General features: G+C 37.0%; 1 protein-coding gene across 6 annotated transcripts in view; it reads right to left on the bottom strand.

Annotated features, from left to right (window-relative positions):
* Positions 1–11,750: 11,750 nt before the first annotated feature.
* The window catches only part of DPY19L4 (dpy-19 like 4), a 68,203-nt gene continuing 57,268 nt past the window's right edge, over positions 11,751–22,685 (bottom strand). For all 6 annotated transcript variants that reach the window (XM_045454190.1, XM_045454189.1, XM_045454188.1 and 3 more), the window contains 2 exons: positions 16,173–16,331; positions 11,751–15,912 (listed from right to left, as the gene is read on the bottom strand). In XM_045454190.1, coding sequence (XP_045310146.1) covers positions 15,748–15,912; positions 16,173–16,331 — 324 coding nt within the window. In that variant the 3' untranslated portion in view covers positions 11,751–15,747. The remainder of the gene's footprint in view (positions 15,913–16,172; positions 16,332–22,685) is intronic.

Here is a 22,685-nt window from a genome sequence, read left to right on the forward strand (position 1 = left end):
CACATGCCTTCAATGCATGCACTAAGAGGCTCAGAGACTAACACTAGCTTGTGGTGGGCCCTGAACCGGGAAGATCATAAGGACGAGGGGTCGGAAGCAGTCATCTCTGATCAGAGGAAGCAGGTCTACAGAGAAAACTGAATGCAGCAGACATACAAAGAGAAGCAGAGATAAGACACCAAGTTTAACTCCAATGAGAAACAGTAGGTAACTGCTTGAAGATTTTTTTAAAAGTTTATTTAAGTAATCTCTACACCCAACGTGATGCTCAAACTCATGGCCCTAAGATCAAGAGTTGCCTGCTCTTTTTTTGTTTTTTTTGTTTTTAATGTTTATTTCTTGAGAGAGAGAGACAGACCGACAGACAGAGACAGAGCAGAGCAGGGGAGGGGCAGAGAAAGAGGGAGACACAGAATCCGAAGCAGGCTCCAGGCTCCGAGCTGGCAGACAGAGCCTGATGCGGGGCTCAACCTCAGGAACCACGAGATCATAACCTGAAACAAAGTTGGACCCTCAACGGACTGAGCCCCCCAGTCGTCCCAAGAGTCACCTGCTCTTCTGACTGAGCCAGCCAGGTGCACCTTGAAGATTTTTTTAGTATCCATTTCAGGCCTATTGCTGGGTATAGAATTAGAGATTCTGAGCAGTATTGTTCCTACCCTGAGTTTCCTGTCCTCAGATTCCTGGAGATTTGTTTCTTTCCATGACCATGACAGTTTCTATTCTTTGTAATACCTAAAACTCTGGCATACCTCACCATTTCCAACTCCCAGTGGGGGAAATTCCATCATGAGAATCCTGTCATAATCGTCATCCATCTCCACAAGGCATTCATTGGATAATGCTGCCTGTCACAGCACACCTGTGCACAACGCATCTCAACCAATAGGATGGATGGTGTTGCCTCTGAGGACTGTGACGTATTCCTTGTTTTCAAGAGTCCAATTCCTTTTTTTTTTTTTTTTTTCAACGTTTATTTATTTTTGGGACAGAGAGAGACAGAGCATGAACGGGGGAGGGGCAGAGAGAGAGGGAGACACAGAATCGGAAACAGGCTCCAGGCTCTGAGCCATCAGCCCAGAGCCCGACGCGGGGCTCGAACTCACGGACTGCGAGATCGTGACCTGGCTGAAGTCGGACGCTTAACCGACTGCGCCACCCAGGCGCCCCTCAAGAGTCCAATTCCTAACTGAACATAAGACTCGTCTTATTGCCACAACATAGCAGTTCCTAAATGCCGATATAATAAACTTAATTAGATAGTATTAATATTACAACAACAAAATTCGCATAGAAATTCCTAGAACAATGGGGCGCCTGGGTGGCTCAGTCAGTTAAGCATCCCACATGGGCTCAGGTCATGATCTCATGGTTCCTGAGTTTGAGCCCCACGTCGGGCTTTCTGCTGTCAGCACAGAGCCTGCTTGGCATTCTCTCTCCCCCTCTCTCTCTGCCCCTCCCCTGCTCACTCGAGCTCTCTCTTTCTCTCTCTCAAAATAAATAAATAAATAAATAAATAAATAAATAAATAAATAGTAGGAGGTTTTAAACTGTGTTTCCTAGGGTTTGAAGTATGATCCAGCAGGATCTCCCCGGGAATACTCAAATCTCACTGACCAGCTGTGTTCACCTTCTCCTTTAAATGAACACAGTGAAAGAGACTGGCTCTCTAGACTGCATTCTCAAAGGGGTGATATCAGACCCAAAGGGGTGACAACCGGTCTTTGGAGGGGTATCAAGTTCTCTTTTTACGTGAAAACTACAATATACATTTAGCACATAAACAGACATGCAGTTTATATCTGTTTTTTTGGAATGTAGGAGTTGGAATGCAGTTTTTTTGGAATGGGGCAGGCCATTCCAAAAAAAGATACCTAAAAAGGCTACCTAGAGGGCCATAAAAAGAACAAGAAGTTGAGAAACATTTGTTTAGACTCAAGCTAAATCCTGAGTTTTCCACATGGAATGGGATGGAGTAGAGAACATTAAGCGAGATAGAAGCTGAAATTTCAATTCTGGATTCAGTTCTGGCAGATGTGGAAAGTTGAGCAAATCAATCTCTCTGAACCTCTATTTTGAACCTCTGTTTCTGAACATCATTTCTAAAATGAGGATAACAATGACTTTTCAGGGGCTCCTGAGTGGCTCAGTCAATTAAGTGTCCGACTTTGGCTCAGGTCATGATCTCACAGTTCATGAATTCGAGCCTGTATCAGTCTCTGTGCTGACAGCCCAGAGCCTGGAGCCTGCTTCCGATTCTGTCTCTACCTCTCTCTGCTCTCTCTCAAATATAAGTAAACATTTAAAAAAATTTTTAAAAAACAATGACTTTTATAGAGTTGTCATCTGGATCAAATAAAATTATGGATATCACTGTGCTTTGCCCTCATTCTTAAGCCCTTTCCTCTACCTTTCTGACATGCTATTGCCCTCAGGATCCATAGTATGGACAGTAACTACTAAGGTATTAGGACCAGCATCTTCTGAAAATATTATATAACTAAAGGAAAGAAGAATGTTTGAATACCATCATGAGTTTTGTAGTAAGGGCAGGAATTAGTCAGTTTCAACTATAAAATGAGCTAATTTACTATTATAGGCTACATTCCTTTGGGCATTTGAGATTTTTGGAAGAACTATTCTGAGCAGAATTTTACAATTTTATAGAAGTTCTTGTTTAATTACCAATGATACAATTTACAAAGTTCATTCATTCATTCATTCATCCACCTTGTCCTAAAAGGATTTAAAAGTGGCCTCATTCTCCAACATGTCACATATGGTCTGTTCACAAGCCCCTTAAGGCTACTGAGAGTACTAACCCCTTCCATGTACCTGTGGATACAATTCTATATCATCCAAGGACTTCCTGTGCTTAAAAAAGAAGCATTCACTTCTATTTGTGCTTTGTTGCTCACACGGTTTAATCTACATATGTAATAAACACATTTGAAAATTAATTTTTCTTAAATACTTAAATATTGGTTACAAGTTCATTTCATCAAAATGTGAACTACAAAATAGGGAAAAAAAGAATGTAAACTACTATTAACAAATTTAGCGTGACTGGTTCAAATATAGTAAAAAGCAGTCAAACACACAAGAATTACAAAATGTATTACTCCTTACACTTAAATCTATTCTGAAATATTAACATCATTCTTCTAATTAATTTCTTCATTTTCCCCCATATGCCTTCCTAGGGTGACAATACTTGTTTTGCTACCTTGCTGAGTTATAGTGACACTTACTTCCATTTCCTCCTGGGGTTATAGGAATCTAAATACACAGAAAGAAAAGGGAGGTCACAGGTTTGAGGATGGGACCCAGATTGAGTTGCCTTTCCTTAGATGACTGAAATGCAAGCTATAATCATCTGGGTCCATTTTTATATTGGCCTTTGCTTGCTCATAAGACTTTTAAGCTTAATACCTTTCTCACAGGATATGTGTAGATATGTACGTATACAACCATTTATTTATTTACACAAACTGATATCTTCCTTGAAATGAGAAGTTTCCAACAAACTTTGCATTATCCACCATTCTGGGTACGCTGTTTGCATCAATGCAAATTTATTTATGCTTCAATAATATCTCATGGTCTGTAGGGTTATTTAGAGACTTCCCCTCCTGGGGGATGTGAATTTGGCACAATTAACGCCCTCTTGCGGACATTAGTTGACCCATCATCTTTGAACGCTGCCTTCTTTTTGTGACCGCCAGTAATGATCAGTGCTTCCTTTTCTTGATGTAGGTTCTGCTATTTTCTGGGATTAATCTATATATCAAATCTATGACATTTATTATAAGATGCATCTGACTTTTAGAGAAGTTAAAATGTGGAACAATGTGCATTTTAGAATCATTAAATTATGATCTTGAATTTTTCTAGTTCCTCATATTCATTCTTCTTAACAGAAAGAGTATATATAGCTATACATGACAGTCATCAACTTAATAGAAGAAATGGAATACCTGTATATTAACAGTCCCTTACTTATTTAAACAACACAGGTTATCCTACTACAATCACATCCTGTCACATCCATTTTTCTTTCGTATCACAACTGCCAAATTGTACACTTTGTATTGACTTTCCCGTTTGAGGATCATGATGAACTTTGGCCTATTATAGAAGTTTTTCAGCTTACTAAATTTACTATTTTCTTACTGATGTTCAGTAATTTGTGCTGAATTACATTTCTATTAGGCGATGCTAATCTAGCTCCATCTTGATTTTTCCCCCTCCCTCGGGTGTGAAATTAATTACCAGGAGTCCTTATTCCTTTGTTGCAGAAAACATTTTAAAAACCAAATCGGAATGAGGAGTGCCTGGCTGATTCAATTGGTGGAACGTGCAGCTCTTGACTTTGGGGCTGTAAGTTCAAGCTCCACATTGGGTGTTAGAGATTACTTAAAAATAAAATCTTAAGGGACACCTGGGTGGCTCAGTCGGTTGAGCGTCTGATTCTTGATTTCAACTCAGGTCATGGTTCACGATCTCACGGCTTGTGCGATCAAGCCCCACATCAGGCTCTGCGCTGAATAAATAAGTAAGCATTAAAAAAAAATTTTTTTTTTAAATATTGGACTGTTGATTCTACTTTTTTTTAGACAATGAGGTTTAATCAATCATGATACATTTCCATTATCTCAATTGTATTTAGCCAGAAAAGATCAGTGTTAGTTCTTCAGAGCCTCCTCCCCACCTAAAAAAAAATTTTAATGGGCATTTTCAAATATTGATATCTACAGCAATATTGTACAGTTTTATTTTTCTAAAATTTTTATAATGTTTTGTTGCTTTTTTTTTAACATCTTATTTTTTATTTTTGAGAGAGAGACAGAGCTTGAGCCAGGGAGGGACCCAGACAGGGAGACACAGAATCCAAAGCAGGCTCCAAGCTCTGAGCTGTTAGCACAGAGCCGAATGCAGGGCTCGAACTCATGAACCATGAGATCATGACCTGAGCCAGAGTTGGACGCTTAACCAACTGAGCCACCCAGGCACCTCTGTTGCTTTTTAAATTACAAAATCAATACATGTTTATGGCATCAAACTTAGAAAACGCAGAGAAGTGAAAAGAAGGAATTACCTATTGCCAATAATTCTACCACTTTGCCATTATCAACATTTTGATGTGCAAGTAGTCTTTGCTTTGCACACTAGTGCAGAACCATAGGTACAAACATGCAAGCTGAAATGATGCAAAAGTGATCTCAACAATCAATGGAAATAGTTACTATTGTTCCATGATCTTTAATTTTTAAAACTTTGAAAAATCTTGCCAGAACATTAAAAACTCTCTAACTGGTGGTTATAAATGAACAGGGAAGTAAAAGAATGGAAAAAGTAACATTTATTTAAACATTTAAACTATAAACATTAAAAACATTGGGAATTAAAGCATTTTATTTCTCCATTAAAAAACTTATCAAAAGTAGGGGTGCCTGGGTGGCTCAGTCAGTTAAGCGTCTGACTTCGGCTCAGGTCATGATCTCACGGTTCCTGAGTTCGAGCCCCATGTCGAGCTCTGTGCTGACAGCTCAGAGCCTGGAGCCTGCTTCAGATTCTGTGCCTCCCTCTCTCTCTGCCCCTCTCCTGCTCCTGCTCATGCTCTCTCTCTTTCTCAAAAATAAACATTAAAAAAAATAAAAAAAACTTATCAAAAGTAGTTTCAGCAGTGCTTGTCTTCTTCTCATCATATAACTCACCATATGGAGCAAGCATGTATTCTATTTTCACTAATTCTCATATCCCTTTCTAAGTTAGGATCAGCTTTTGTAATTTTATCTTTTGTGTTTTCAATGTCATGAACTATCTCCGAGAACTCCTTTAACATTAAGGGTTTGTTTGTTTTTTGTTGTTTTTTTGGGTTTTTTTGGCTACTGTGACTTCCTCTGGGACATCATCATCTTTCTCATTTATATCAATATATTCACGAAGCTCCTTTGGCAGCATATCTGGAGTCTCTGAATAGTGGCAGTGTTGACATAGCCACGGTTAGATATTTATTCTATAACTTTATCTACATTTGGTTCAAATTTCATTCAAACACTATCATTTGGTTTCTTTGGTGTACTTTTAAAAAATATATTTATTTACTTATTTTTGAGAGAGAGAAAGAGACGGGGGTGGGGAGATAGAGAATTCCAAGTGGGCTCCATACTGCCAGTGTAGACCCCGATGCAGGACTGGACCTCACAAACCATAGGATCGTGGCCTATGCCGAAATCAAGAGTCGGTTGCTTACCTGACCAAGCCACCCAAGCAACCCTCTTTGGTGTACCTTTATCTTCGGCCAATTCCTTCTCTCAATTACCCATTTCTGTAAAATGTCACCTAGGTTTGTCACTGGGAGACAAAGAGGCAACATCATCACATGCTTTGCTGTGTGTAAACTGAAAAACAGATGTGCAGTTACCAGTCACAGATTTCGAAAGAAGTGACTGTGACAGGTATCTCTTATTCACATACCGTCTTGTGGTACTTTATGCAATCAGTTACTATACCATCATGTGAAATTTGAACCGTATTGTTGAAGGACTGGTGTTAACTAAACCATGGTAGTTGACATCACTGCTTATCAGAATGATGCAAAGCAAGGAAAGCCTACATATCGTTCCAGTCTTTTCTATTCAGCTGTATGCATACTTTTTAAAAATTGGATCATCTTTGTGGCATATATAATAAATTGGCTCAACATCACTCATCCTAATGGCCTACTACTGGCTTCGTAGGAAATCTAAAGTCTACATTTCTCAGATTCCCATCTAGAGCTCTGCATGTGACCTAAGGTCCAAGTAGAGGCTGTAAATTTTGTTCTAGGATAGTTCCATGGTGTGATTTTGTTTTTCCTGCCTGTCTTTTTCTCAGTGTTCCTGAAAGCCTCCTTGGGCTGTAACACTACAGTAGTTAATACAGTGTGGTATTGGTGAAAGAATAGACGAATAGATCAATGGGACAGAATAGAGACGCACGTATAATATAGTCAACTGCAGTTTGACAAAGAAGCAAAGACAACTCGATAGAGCAAAGATAGTTTTTTCAATAAATGGTGCTGGAATATCCACATGCAAAGAAACAAACAAAAAACAAATATAGTAACAGACCTTACGTACTTCACAAAAATTAACTTGAAATGGATCACAGGCCTAAGTGTAAAACACAGAATTATAAAACATCTAGAAGATAACATAGGAGAATACTAGATGACCTTGGGTATAGTGATGACTTTTTAGATAAAATACCAAAGGCACAATCCATGCAAGTAATAGTTGATAAGCTGAACTTCATTAAAATTAAAAACTTCTGCCCCGTGAAAGGCAATGTCAAGTAAATGATGAGACAAGCCACAGACTGGGAGGAAATATTTGCAAAAGATGTATTTGATAAAGGACTGCTAATTTATACATGGAATTCTGCCCTCAGGAGAAATGATTTAATCAGAGCCTGACTGATCCGGGAGAAGGGAACTATCCAACCCCAGCCCACTCTAGCCATCCTGTCCCACCTAACTGGGAGTAAAATGAGAAGCACTTGTGAAGTTCACAGTCTAGAGCCACAGGCTCACTAAAAAACCAGGACCTGATCATAGGACTACAGAATGCCTCCCCTTCCCCCCACCATACTACTATACCAAAAGCCTATTTACAGCAATTCCTTTTACCCAGAGTATGCCTGCTTATCAAGAACAAATTACAAGACATACGCAAAGGCAAATAGCACAGTTTGGAGAGACAGAGCAAGCATTAGAACCAGACATAGGAGGGATGTTGGAATTATCTATAACTTAAAGGAATTTAAAACAACTATGATTAATATGCTAAGGGCTCTAGTGGGTGGACAGCATGCAAGAACAGATAAGCAATGTAAGCAGAGAGACGAAAACCCTAAGATAAAAACAAAAGAAATGCTGGAGATCAAAAATACTGCAACAGGGGCCCCTAGGTGGCTCAGTTAAGCGTCGGACTCTTGATTTTGGCTCAGGTCATGATCTCTCAGTTCGTGAAATGGAGCTCCAAGTTGGGCTCTGTGCTGACAATGTGGAATTCTCTCCCTTTCTCTGCTCCTCCCCACCCTTGCATGTGTGCGCACGCTCTCAAAATAAATAAACATTTGAAAAATACTGTAACAAAACTGGAGAATGTCTTTGATGGACTTATAGGTCATTACTCGGTCCAATACACTTAGATTTTATTTAATAAGCTGATTTATAGGGTTAACTTTTGCAGAATTGATTTTAAATGCAATATTTAATGGTTTTATTTTTAAAATGTTTTCAGTTTATTTATTTTTGAGAGAGAGAGAGTGTGTGTGCACAAGTAGGGAGGGGCAGAGAGAGAGACAGAATCCCAAGCAGGCTCTGCACCATCAGTGCAAAGCCCGATGCGGGGCTCAAATTTATGAACTGCAAGACCTGAGCTAAGATCAAGGGTCAGTTGCTTAACTGACTGCGTCATCCAGGCACCCCAATATTTAATGATTTTAAAGGATAATACTGAATAGGAGCTGTGAAAGTGCTAATATTGCATTGATATTCAGAAAATAATAGCTTAAATTTATAAAACACTTGCTATGTGGCAGGAATTGAAACTTTTACTTTTTTTAACATACACACACACACACACACACACACACACACACATTTTTTTTTTTTTTTTTTGAGAGAGAGAGGGCACCAGTGATGGAGGGGCAGAGAAAGAAAGAGGGAGAATCCCACGAGACACACAACTTGAACAAGCCTTGTAGAATCTCTAAAAGTAAGGAAGAGTTTTATCTGAGTCCAAGTTAGGACAGCCGTCCAGGAAATACACTCTTTACAGGGAAGAAGGTGTTCGGGAGAATGAAGTTTTCACAGGGTTATATACTTTTTCACAACCTGTAAAACTGCAAAAGACTATATAGATTTGCATATAGGCAGGAATCATAAGTTGCAGTGTAAAGGAATGCAGGAAGTAGAAACATTGATCAATAGATACCTCAAGGACGAGATGGCTTTCCTTTAGGCTACTCATTCACAAAGCAGATGTACAATGTGTGCACGGAGGGCCACACATCAGGCTTTTGGTTTGAAGAAAGTTTATATACAGTCATGTTGACTTAGAAGGAAATCTAAAATGGCTTCCCTTGTATATCAGGCCTTTAGAGAGTTTTTCTCATGTCACACCTGATCCCCACTCTTAAGAATAGGGTCTCTAACTCAGGCATGACACACTGGTCATTCTCCTCCCAGCTAACGTGTAGAGTGGTTTCCAAATTGGGAGTCAAGACCAGAGAGCCTATCATCCCCACCCAGAAGCCTGCTCCTAAAGTAGGAGTACCACACAGATCCACAATTCTGTCTACACTACCAGCTACAGAGCTGTGGCTTAGGGGTTTTTGCCCACGGAGAAAACCAGGATGTAAAACAGAGAACTCCACTGCTATCCCAAAAGGAATACACTTTATGTGAAACAGGGTGTAGGGAAGTTCAAGCCTAAGGGTACTCAAAACAACAGATTTTGGTGGAAAGCAGTTAAGCTGGTAGCTTCCTAAAAGATACAAGCTAAATCAGATCACATAGTTTACCAGAGGCAAGGAGAGAGAGAGAGACAGCAAACAGCCTTTCTGGCATTAGAACAAACCATGGTCACTGACCACCCTCCCCATTACCCCTTCAAAGTAGACAGGATTTAATTAGATCAGGTTGTGGCATAATTTATGCCCCAGGGTATTGTTTTCAACAATAGAACAATCAGAGGAGAATTAGTGAAGTTTCACAACTGAATAAACATCAAGGAAAGAGACAGTATGGATCCCTGCTAAAACCACTGTCAGGGTGACTACATATAATCAAGGCAGTGTTGTCCGAGGACCAACATCAGAGGCCCCATGATGTGTAGGAAACAGACATCACTAAAATAGTCCATCCAACACCAAGGAAAACACCAAACCAACTATAAGAACTGGCTCCAGGGGATGGGGGATTAGGGGGTAGGGAAACCAACATCCACTGTTACTATAAACAGAGAATATCAATAGAGATGGAAATTATACACACAAATGGAAATTCAGAAAGGTTCAAAAGTAGATTTGAATTGACAGAATTAGCAGACTTGTAGGTACCTTGATAGAGATTATGCAATTCAAAGAGCAAAGAGAAAAAAATGAAAAAAAAAAAAAAAAAAAAAACCAAACACACAACTGAACAGAACCTCAAAGAAATGTGGGTCATTATTAAACACACCAACACAGGTATAATAGGAATACAAGAAGTTCTAAACTTGATTTAAAGGAAATTCTTTTTTTTTTCTTTTTCCTATTTTTTTTTTTTTAACGTTTATTTATTTTTGAGACAGAGAGAGACAAAGCATGAATGGGGGAGGGGCAGAGAGAGAGGGAGACACAGAATCGGAAGCAGCCTCCAGGCTCTGGGCCGTCAGCCCAGAGCCCGACGCGGGGCTCGAACTCACGACCGCGAGATCGTGACCTGAGCTGAAGTCGGACGCTTAACCGACTGAGCCACCCAGGCGCCCCGGAAATTCTTTTTTTTAAATTTTTTTTAAATGTTTATTTATTTGTGAGACAGAGACAGAGTGCAAGTGGGGGAGGGGCACAGAGAGAGGGAGACACAGAATCTAAAACAGGCTCCAGGCTCTGAGCGGTCAGCACAGAGCCCAACGCGGGGCTCAAACCCACGGACTGTGAGATCATGACCTGAGCCGAAGTTGGACGCTCAACCGACTGAGCCACCCAGGCGCCCCAAGGAAATTCTTAATGTATACAACCAAGAAGCTCAACAAACTCCAAGTAGGATACATGCAAGAGCTACATCAAACACATCATAGTAAAAATGCTTTATCAGTATCAAATGTGATTAACAATGCAATCAAAATTAAAAGCATTTGTGCTTCAAAGGACACTATCAAGGAAGTGAGGTAAACCCACTGAATGTAAGGAAATATTTCCAAATCATCTATCTTAAGAGGAATTTATATCTAGAATATATAAAGACCTTTACAATTCACCAATAAAGACAACCCAATTTAAAAATGGGCAAAGAATCTGAATGAACATTACTCCAAAGAAAATATACATATAGCCAGTAAGCACATGAAAATATGCTCAACTTCATTAGCCATGATGGAAATGTGGGTTAAAACCACAATAATATACCACTTCACATCAAGTAGGATGGCTACAATCAAAAAGCAAGGTAATAAGCAAGTGTTGAAAAGGATAGGAAGAAATTGGAAACCTCACACATTATTGGAGGGATGTTTAAACTGGTACAGCCATTTTGAAAATCACTCTGACAGTTCCTCACTATAGTTCTAATAGAACCCAGAAATTCTCCTAGACATATACTCAAGAAAAATGAAAACATATATCCACCCCCAAATTTTTACACGAGTGTTCACAGTATTGTTCATAATAGCCAAAAAGTGGAAACCCAAATGTCCAACAACCGATGAACGTAGGAACAAAATGTGGTATAGCCATCCATCTATGTGAAATGTCCAGAATGTGCAAATATAGAGACAGAAAGTGTATTACTAAGGATTGCCTAAGAACAGAGTGGTTAGGGGTGATAGCCAAAAGGTTTGGGGTTTCTGAGGTAATAAAAATATTCTAAAACTGTGGTGATAATTGCACAATTCAATACTAAAAACTGATCAATTATACACTTTAAATGGGTGAACTGTGTGGTACATAAATTATATCCCAATAAAGCTGCAACAAAAAAGATAGAAATAAGAGACAACTTAAAATTCTAAAAAGAGTTTTATTATAGAAACAAAACAAGGAGTGTAATTAAGCATGAAATAAATAATTTCATTCTTGATAAAAGTATATTTAATGTTACAAAATCTGAAGTAAACTAGTTTATAACCCAACTCTTTTAAAGGATTTCTATTTATTGAAATTAACTTTTATTCTTTTGGAAAGATGTAACAGTTACAAGAGGAACACATTTAATCTGGTATACATTGTTATAGGTACTATGACTCAGAAGTCAACATACATAAAAGCAGCTGTATTCATCTTTGCTAAATAGCTGTACAAAGCTATTCACTTAAAATATTAAAAAGTTGTTTATGAGATATTTCAAACTATAAGTTTGGAATGCATGTTTCTATCTGATACCATTACTCCACTAAATACAGTGGTCAGATGTTTAGTGTATCTCTTATAGAACTGCACATAGGATTACAGAGGCCAAGATTAAAATTTTGCAAATTCTAAGAGACATAAACAAGTGATTCAAAGATGACTTTATGCTAAATTCAGCAAATCTGATTCTTCAATGCCCCTTTTTTATTACAGAAAACAAGTATAATTTTAGAAACCTTAATAGATGGAAAATAGTTGAGTTAAATATATTCTTTGCAATTTTCACATCTAATTTTAAAGTGTTAACTCTAAACATTCAAAAAGCTAATAACGAGCCATTATTTCAATAAGAATTGTTTAGCTTTACTTGCAACTTTTCAAAGTTGTAATTTTAATACATATTGGGATCTAAAACTATTAGCAAATGGCAACAATAGAGACCATATATTTAAAAAGTGGACAATTGAAGTGAGAATATATTGAGATGTACAGGAAGTAGTTATTTGCTTTACAAAAAGTTCTTAAATATACAGAATAATTCATAACACGTGATGTTTAAATATTCATGCATTTAAAATAAATCTACCAAAAAGATTGACCTACATACAACTTTTAGAAACCCCATCAATTTTATAAAGAGAGGCACTACTTTTTATCTATCCACTAAAGGCAATAAAATGTTTTAACAGTTCAAAAACAGGGCGAAAAAACAGTTGATTTCTCAAAAACAAAACAGTTTTAGTAAGATGGCTATCACTGTGCCCTTCAAGAAATTAAGAACCTATTTTTTTAAAGCCTATTTTCCAGCCCCAACTTGTAACACACTTTGACCTCCATTTCTGCTTTTCCTTAAACCAATCTGGAGTGTATGGAAGAGTGCCACAACATTGAGGCTATGTGCAGTTTGGGTTAATGTTCTGAAAAAATATGCTGTCCATATACACAAAAAGTAATGAAGAAAACAGTTAGTTCTAAAGTATAATGCATACTTCCTAGGCTGTAAAACCCCACCAGTCTAACAAAAAGCACCAAGATGCCAAAGTGGGAAAAAATATAAACCAGCACAAAGTCAATATCATAAACCATATCAATTAAGTTTTATTTGTTAGACTGTTTGGCATTTGGGAAGCTAAATAAATTAATTTAGCAGGCTAAAAATCCCATCGCTACCCTTACCAAAGATTTGCTTATTAACGAATTAAAGTCGATACTAAAAATAGCCTAGTGAGGAGTTTTTCTCTGTGCTTAATGATGAGGAAACAGATACCAAATTATAGAAAAAAGTAGATAATATTTTTTGAAAATAAAAAGTAAAGAGAAATAAAGAAGTTAAGGCACTTATTTCCATGGTTTTGCAACATCAAGGGCAAAGTATGTTTTGTATTTCTTTGAGAAATTCCTTTCATCCTAAAACCGTAAACTTTGCTCCTTTCATAGGTTTTTATAACCTATGAAAATCTAACAACTGTAAGTTACCCAAATGGAATTACTTACAGAACTTTTAATCAGTTTTTACCCTACAAATAAGCAAGGAAATTAATAAAATGTTCCTCAAAGTTTCCTACTACTACTGTTTTAACTATAATTAAAATAGAAGCTAATCTCTTGTATCCAATATTATTACTTCTATAATAAAGCTCACATTTTCCTTTTCAACTGATGCTGAATGAACTTATCATTTAAAAAATTAAATTAAAAGCTTCTCCAAATCAATTTTATTTAAGAAATAAATAAATTTGCTTTGGCAGAAGCAAAAGCAACTCACTAATATGTTTATGTCAAAAGCCAAAACAAAGTCAAAAAACACACATCAAAATGAATTCAGCATATTTGATAATATAAATCAATACAAATTCAATTAAATATTTCACGCTACATAGGTTATTCTATTTCCCTTTCAACATATGCAAGCTAACCCTGAAGTTACATTGTTTTACATGCTCTAATCACAAGGACTACCAGGTGACCCTTTGCTGTGTACTTAGGTAACCACAGTAATATTTTCATAAGGCTTGAAGTTCAATACAATGACTCACTATTAAGACATGCAGAGAACCTGAAATGCCCTGCCTTGAAATATGTTAATTGTTAAAAATTATATAAAAGCATGAAATGAGAACCAAATAAAACTAGTACACCAGATATATGACACTGCCATCAAACAATTAATTCTAAAGCTCTAAAAAAGCAAAGCATCCTCAAGCTAGTCTAAGAGTGCATGTGTTTTTGCACTAAAAAAAAAAAAAAAAAAAAAAAAAAAAGCCCCACATATATATACCCGAAAATAAGGATAATGAAAAGATGCTCCCTTCTAAAGTAGTAATTCAGAGTACTGAAACTGCAATTTTTACAACACTCTAACAAGTGAAAATTTTAAAAATCTATTCACTAAACATATGCATAAGGTAAAACTAAACATGCATCCCATCTTATTAAAATGATACATCTATCCTGAATCTCTTTATATGCCCCAATGAATCATTTAAGAATTTCTTTTAATAAATGATTAAAAATACGAAAACATTTAACCTAAAGGAACGCAGCATTTAGACTGTGAAACTGTGTTGTGAATTTTATTAGAATTGTCATTTTGTTCTTAATGTTGAAGACTGTACTATAGTTTCATAAATAACAGCATTTGTGTTTTATGGTAAACATATCTGCATGCAGAAGTATGTTTAATAGCCTCTGCCCCATCTCAGGAAATTGTTCGTTTTAGTGTTGTCATTTTAGTCATTAATATCAGAATATTCTCATTCTGATAAAGACTTAATTTTTTATTTAATACGTCAGTAGAAAATATGTGAATAGACTGTATACCCCATTCTACCCCTTTAAAAACCTGAACAACATTCTTTTAAATGTTTCAAAAGTATTTAGGTAACAAGAGTTACACTGTTTTATCATGATTAAATTGGTATTAAATTTATGGCTATAAGTGAAAAAAGCTAACCACTTAATAGTCATAAAATAATAAAATGCAATATTATGTCCTCTATATTACTAAGAAAGTGCACATTTATATAAGCAGCAGGTGAGGAGAGCAGTATCATGGAAAATCTGGATATATCTTTATATATATCCTTCAAAATCATGTTCCTTTACACAATTTACACATTTTAATTTAAATGTCACATATTTTCAGCTAACATTTAAATTAATTTTTATTGTAATATTTCAATTCTATTATAAACAATGAAATACCTTCAGAAACTGCCTCAAGGGTAAGAAGAGTTCTTCCCTTCTAGTCTATAATTATGACATTAAATGGTATATTTATTAAATGTTATGTCTGGGAAATATACTCTGACCTTGAACATATTCAAATTCAAGACCTATGTTATGACAGAATGAAGATTTATGGGGGCAATTTTATAATAATTGAAAAGATAAAGTATTCAAAGACCATGTAATGATAAGGAAAACACCTGACTGGAATATTGTGGCAGATTTGACATTTTACCAAAGGACAGTAATGCTTGATGTTCTATTCTTGCAGAACTCTGGATCCAGTTAACAGCAGGAGGGGAAAAGCAGCAGCAACATTTCAAATGTCCATCCTCTGATTTCCAAAAGACACCATGTAAGTAGAAGAAAATCACATTTTGCTTCAAGTGATATGTCTTTGAAATGAAGACTCTGCTATTTTCAAGACTGAAAGGATATCACAGTGTTGATTTTATATACAAAGTAGGATCTGTTCCAGTACACTCTAGTGAAGTAATTCACATATGGAGAATAGTTAATTTTGACTTCATGACAAAATCGCCCATATTTTGAATAGGTCAACTTGTCACCTTCTTCGCAAACCACCTGTCAAAAGGTATGAAACACCATATTAAAAAGTGTCAGGTCACGATCTCACAGTTTGTGAGTTTGAGCCCTGCATTGGGCTCTGCGCTGATGGCGTGAAACCTGCTTGGGATTTTGTCTCTCCTCTCTGCCCCTCCCCCGCTTGGGCGTGCTTGCTCTCTCTCTCAAAATAAAAAAATAAACTTTAAAAAGAGTAAGATTAAACTAAACTAAAAAGTCATTTTTGTCAAAAAGATTTAACTTTTCAAATGATTACTTACGTGGCCATTTGCAATGTCTAATAAATCTTTAACCCTACAGCCTCTCATGGTTCCCACCTCATTGCAGATAGCATCCTCTACAATTAGGTAATTAGCCTTGTAGGATGTCAGTATTTTATAAATATCTTCAGCAGATCGCTTTGAATAGATTTGATAGATCTGGAAGAATATAATTAAAACAGTGATGTCAAAACATTTAAAATGTATTATTTGAAACTAAACATTGAGCATCTACTATTATTTGGTATAAAGCACTATCTATGGAAAATAAAGATATTCACTAAGCCTTGATTCCTGCCCTTAGGAAGCTTATATTCATAATTCATTCACTTGCCACTGAATATCTTCTCTGGAGAAATGTCCATTCAAGTCCTTTGGCCATCTACCCCCAGCTTTATTGAAATATAAGTGACATACAATGTTGTGCAAGTTTAAGGTGTACAACCTGTGGATCTGACACACTTAAATATTGCAAAATGATTACCATTACAACATTAGCTGCCACCTCCACTGTGTCACATAATTACCATTTCTTTTTTCTGGTGAGAACATTTAAGATTTACTCTCTCAGCAACTTTCAAGTATGTAATATAGTATTATTAACTATAATCACCATACTGTAACATCAGATCCCCAGAACTTATTCATCTCATGACTGGAAGTTTGTACACTTTGACCAACAACTCCTCCTTCCCCTACCCTCTAGCCCCTGGTAACCACCACTCTACTCTCTATGAGTTTGGCTTGTTTAGATTCCATATGTAAATGATAATCAGAGTATTTGTCTTTATCTGACTTATTTCACTTAGCAATGGGCTTTGCCCATTTCTTAACTGACTTGTCTTTATATTATTGAATTATAATAGTTCCTTTAATCTTATACCACATACAGTGTATTTTATACTCACTTATACATGAAATAAAGTTAGCAAGGTTAAACATAGTTTGACCACTGTTACAAAATACTAAATAAACAAGAATGCTTAAAACTCCTGTCTTGATTCCATGGTATTTTCCATTACAATTTTGCTGAACTTATAAGATAATAAGTTCTGGATCTTATTAAATAATAAGCTTGTTCAGTTTTTCTGAGATGCTAACATTGGACTAGCTCTTGTTACAAAATACAAAATAAGAGAATCACAAATGTTAGGCCAAAAGTATCACATGCTATTTGTCCTGGAAATACTGAGATTTGATATCTAGATTGGACAAGATCCCAACCTATTTGATACTCAGCAGCCACCTCCTACATGTTATGACTTGTCATTCCAGCACCTTCAGGTCCAATGTCCACCAACATGATAGAGGTACTTACTAATATTCTGTGGTACACAGAATGTTAATAAACGCTTCTCTTTGCTAAATAGGTTTCAATGGAAATATTTCTATCCAGCCTATATCTATTTATTGTTTTCCACATACATTTTTTACTTACTTTTAAATTTTAAGAAGCTGTAACACACTCATGGGGCATTAAAAAAAAAAAAAAACTTCTAGGGGCGCCTGGGTGGTTCAGTTGGTTAAGCGTCTGCTTGATTTCAGCTTAGGTCATGATCTCATGGTTTGTGAGGTAGAGCCCCACATTGGGTTCTGTGCAGACAGCATGGAGCCTGCTTGGGATTCTTTCTCCCTCTCTCTGCCCCCCCCCCCCCCAATCTCTCTCTCTCTCTCCCTCTCACAAAATAAATAAATAAACATTTTTTAAACATACACACAAGAAAACCACTTCTATGCAATGGCAACAACACAGGGTTTCTCGATCTAAGTACTATTGACATCTTGGGCTAGAGAATCATTTGTTGGGACAGAGGATGACTGTTCTGTGTAGTGTTGGATGTTCAGCAGTCTTCCTGGTCCCTACCCACTAGATGCCTGAAGAATTCCTCCTACAGTTGTGATGATCAATATGTCTCCAGACATTGCCAAATGTCCCTTAGGAGCATAATAGTCTCAGGTTTGAGAATTACTGGCCTAGGAATTATATGAAGATTAGTCACAGGTCATGAATTATAGATAGAATGCAATTCAAATGATATGGTCTCATTTATGGAGTCTGATTTGAATTTCAGTTTAACAACAAATTTATTCAGTCAGTACTTGCTGTGCACTAGACACCAAAGAGAAAGACAAAGTTTTGAAAAGAAACATGGTTCCTATTCTCATAGTTAAATCACATAAAACATAAAACTCTAAAATGTTTAAATTTAACTAGAACCTAATTAAAAGTCTGACCTAATTATAAGTGATTCTGAAATTCTGTATTAGGAAAAGACCAATCATAAGACAACAATAAAACTAAAAAAAAAAAAGTTCAGGAATATGCTATGTACATCTACATTCTAGGCGACTGTACCTTTTCAAAATGCAGCAAATACTAGACAAAGGCAGCTGTTGTCTCTCAGGTAAATCACACCCAGATAGATCTCCTCATCTCTGACCTCTCCCCTGCTTCAATCTGTTCTTTCTGCTGTGACCATAATTAACTCTCTAAAACAGATCTAAGCATTCCATTCCCAGGCTTATTAAAGGTCTCAGATAACTCCCAAATGCCTCAAGGGTAAGTCTAAATTCTTCAGCACGACATTCCAGGTCCTTTAGAATTTGGCCCTAGTTTATTTTTTTAGTTTCATGGCTATACAAATTTCATGGCTCATGTCATTTTTCATCCTGGAATCAATGCATTCTTTTTCCAACCATGTTTCTACTAGTCCTTCAAAGCCCAGATCAAGCCAATGCCTTTTATGAAGACTTGGATTTGTAGAGGCAGAATGGATTGTTCCTGCTTTTTTTTTTTTTTTTTTTTTTAAAGAAGGCTCCATGCCCAATGTGGAGCTTGACCTCACGACCCTGAGGTCAAGAGTCACATGTTCTACAGACTGAGCCAGACAGGTGCCCCAATTATTCCTGCTTTTGCGCTCCTCTTTGTACTTTCTATGTTTCTATGTGTGTGCATATACAATTTAATAGTAAATCAGAACATAATAACTAATATTTAAGTCTTACTATGTTTCAGGCATAATGCATTATCTCATTTAATTGCTAAATAGGTTTCAATGGAAATATTTCTATCCAGCCTGTATCTATTTATTGTTTTTCACATACATTTTTTACTTACTTTAAATTTTAAGAAGCTGTAACACACTCATGGGGCATTAAAAAAAAAAACTTCTAGGGGAGGCTGGGTGGCTCAGTAAGTTAAGCATCTGACTTTGGCTCAGGTCATGATCTCACAGCTAGTGGGTTCGATCCCCACATCAGGTTTTGTACTGACAGCTCAGAGCTTGGAACCTGCTTCAGATTCTGTGTCTCCCTCTCTCTGCCCCTCCCTGGCTCATCATCTATCCCCCTCTCAAAAATAAGTAAACATTAAAAAAAATTTTTTTTTAATTAAAAAAAAAGAAATGCCAGGGACCTTGTCTCCATCCCACCTTTAAAATTTTTTTTCTGTATTAGGGCACCTGGGTGGCTCACTCATTTAAGCATCCCGACTCACAACCAGAAGATAAGAACTTATTATAATAACCAGATTCAGAAATTTACTCAAAATTAAAGAAATTAAAGAAAACACAAATAAAAGGAAAGATATTCTGTGCTCATGAACTGGAAGAATGTTAAAACGTCCATACCACTTAAAGCCATCTACAGATTCAGTGCAATTCCTATCAAAATTCCAATGGCATTTTTCATAGAAATAGAACAAACAATCCTAAAATCTGTATAGAACCACAAAAGACCCTGAATAGTCAGAGCAATCTTGAGAAAAAACAAAGCTGGAAGAATCATGCTTCCTAACTACAAACTATATTATAAAGCTATAGTAAGTAATCCAAACAGTATGGTATCAGGATAAAAACAGACATATGGGGCACCTGGGTGGCTGAGTCGGTTAAGTGTCCAACTCTTGATCTCAGCTCAGGTCATGATCTCACAATTCATGAAATTGACTGTGCTGACAGTGCGGAGGCTGCTTAGGGTTCTCTCTCCCTCTACCCCTCCCCCATCCTCTCTCAAAATAAATAAATAAACGTTAAAAACAAAAACAGATACATAGATCAGTGGAACAAAACAGCCCAGAAATAAACCCACACATACACGGTCAATTAATTTACAACAGAGGAGTCAAAACAATACAATTGGAAAAGGACAATCTCTTCAATAAATGATGTTGGAAAACTGCACAGCCACACCCAAAAGAATGAAACTGAACTACTATCGTACAGCACACACAAAACTTAACTGAAATGGATTAAAGACTTGAATGTAAGACCTGAAACCATAAAACTTCTAGAAGAAAACACAGGTGATAAGCTCTTTCATAATTGTCTTGGCGACTATTTTTTCGGATTTGACAGCAAAAGTGGAGGCAACAAAAGCAAAAATAAACAAGTGGGACTACATCAAACTAAAAAACTTCTGCACAGCAAAGAAAACCATCAACAAAATGAAGAGGCAACCTACTGAATGGGAGAAAATATTTGCAAAACACATATCTGATAAGAGGTTAACACCCAAAATATATAAAGAGCTCATACAGCTCAATAAGAGAAAAAAAATCTGATTAAAAAGTGGGCAAAATATCTAAATAGACATTGTTCCAACAGACATACAGATGGCAAACAGGTACATGAAAGGTGCTCAACATCATTCATCATCACAGAGATGCAAATCAAAACCATAAAGAGATATTACCTCACAGCTGTTAGAATGGGTACTATCAAAAAGGCAAGAAATGAGAAATGCTGGCGAGAATGTGGAGAAAAGGGAACCCTCTTCCTGGGGATGGGAAGGTAAAGTGATACAGCCACTATGGAAAACAGTATGAAGCGTTCATCAAAAACTTAAAAATGAAACTACCATATCACCCAAAAATTCCACTTCTGGGTATTTATCCAAAGGAAATGGAAACACTAATTCAAAGGGATATATGCACGTCCATGTTTACTGCAGCATTATTTATAAAAGCCAACATATGGAAACAACCTGAATGTCCATCAGTGGATGAATAGATAAAATGTAGTATATGTGTGTGTGTGTATTTATAAATAGGAAGTTATTCAGCCATAAGAAAGAATGAAATCTTGCCATTTGCAACAATATGGATGACCTTGGGATGCCTTGCTGGCTTAGTCAGAACATGTGTCTCTTGATCTTGGGGGTATGAATTCAGACCCCAGACTGGGTGTAGAGATTAGTACTTAAATAAATAAAGCTTAAACACACACACACACACACACACACACACACACACACACACACACAAAAACATGGATGGACCTTGAGGATATTATACTAAGTGAAGTAAGTCACACAGAAGGACAAATACTGTAGGATCTCACTTATATGTGGAATCTGAAAGCAAAACCAAAACCAACCAAACTCACAGATACAGAGAACAGACTGGTGGTTGCCAGAGGTGGGGGTGGGAGGTGGGTAAAATGGGTGAAGGGAGTCAAAAGCTACAAACTTCCAGTTATAAAATGTATATCATAGAGACCTAATGTAGAGCATAATGACATAGTTAGTAACACCGTACTGCACATTTAAAAGGTGCTAAGAAAGTAGATCTTAAAAGTTCTCATCATGAGAAAAAAAATTTTTTTTTTAAAATTTTTTTTTTTCAACGTTTATTTAGTTTTGGGACAGAGAGAGAGACAGAGCATGAACAGGGGAGGGGCAGAGAGAGAGGGAGACACAGAATCGGAAACAGGCTCCAGGCTCTGAGCCATCAGCCCAGAGCCCGACGCGGGGCTCGAACTCACGGACCGCGAGATCGTGACCTGGCTGAAGTCGGACGCTTAACCGACTGCGCCACCCAGGCGCCCCTCATGAGAAAAAATTTTTTATAGCTATGTATGTTGATGGATGTTAACTGGACTTAATGTGGTAATCATTTTGTAATATATACAAATATCAAATCATTACATCGTACACATGAAATTAATATAATGTTATATGTCAATTACACCTCAATTATTTATTATTTATTGTAAAAATTTTTTAACCATATTTTTTAAGGTTTTTTAATTTTGAGAGAGAGTGAGAGAGCAGGGGAGGGGCATAGAGAGAGGGGGACAGAGGATCTGAAGTAGCTCTGTGCAGCCAGATAGTCCAATATGGGGCCTGAACTTGCAAACTGTGAAATCATGGCCTGAGCTGAGTCAGACACTTAACTGACTCAACCACTCAGGCACACCTATACCTCAATTTTTTTAAAAAGGCATTGTGTGGGGCGCCTGGGTGACTCAGTCGGTTAAACATCCGACATCAGCTTAGGTTATGATCTCATGGTTTGTGAGTTCCAGCCCTGCATGGGGGACTGCGCTGACAGTTCAGAGCCTGGAGCCTGCTTCAGATTCGGTGTCTCCTTCTTTCTCTGCCCCTCCCCCACTCATGCTCTGTCTCTCTCTGTTCTCAGAAATGAATAAACATTAAAAAAAAATTTTTTTTAAATAAAACAGGAATTGTGGAAATACAAAAAAAAAAGGGGGGGGGGGTGGTTCCTGGCTGGCT

Source organism: Leopardus geoffroyi, chromosome C3, assembly GCF_018350155.1.
Source record: "Leopardus geoffroyi isolate Oge1 chromosome C3, O.geoffroyi_Oge1_pat1.0, whole genome shotgun sequence".
Lineage (NCBI taxonomy): Eukaryota > Metazoa > Chordata > Mammalia > Carnivora > Felidae > Leopardus > Leopardus geoffroyi.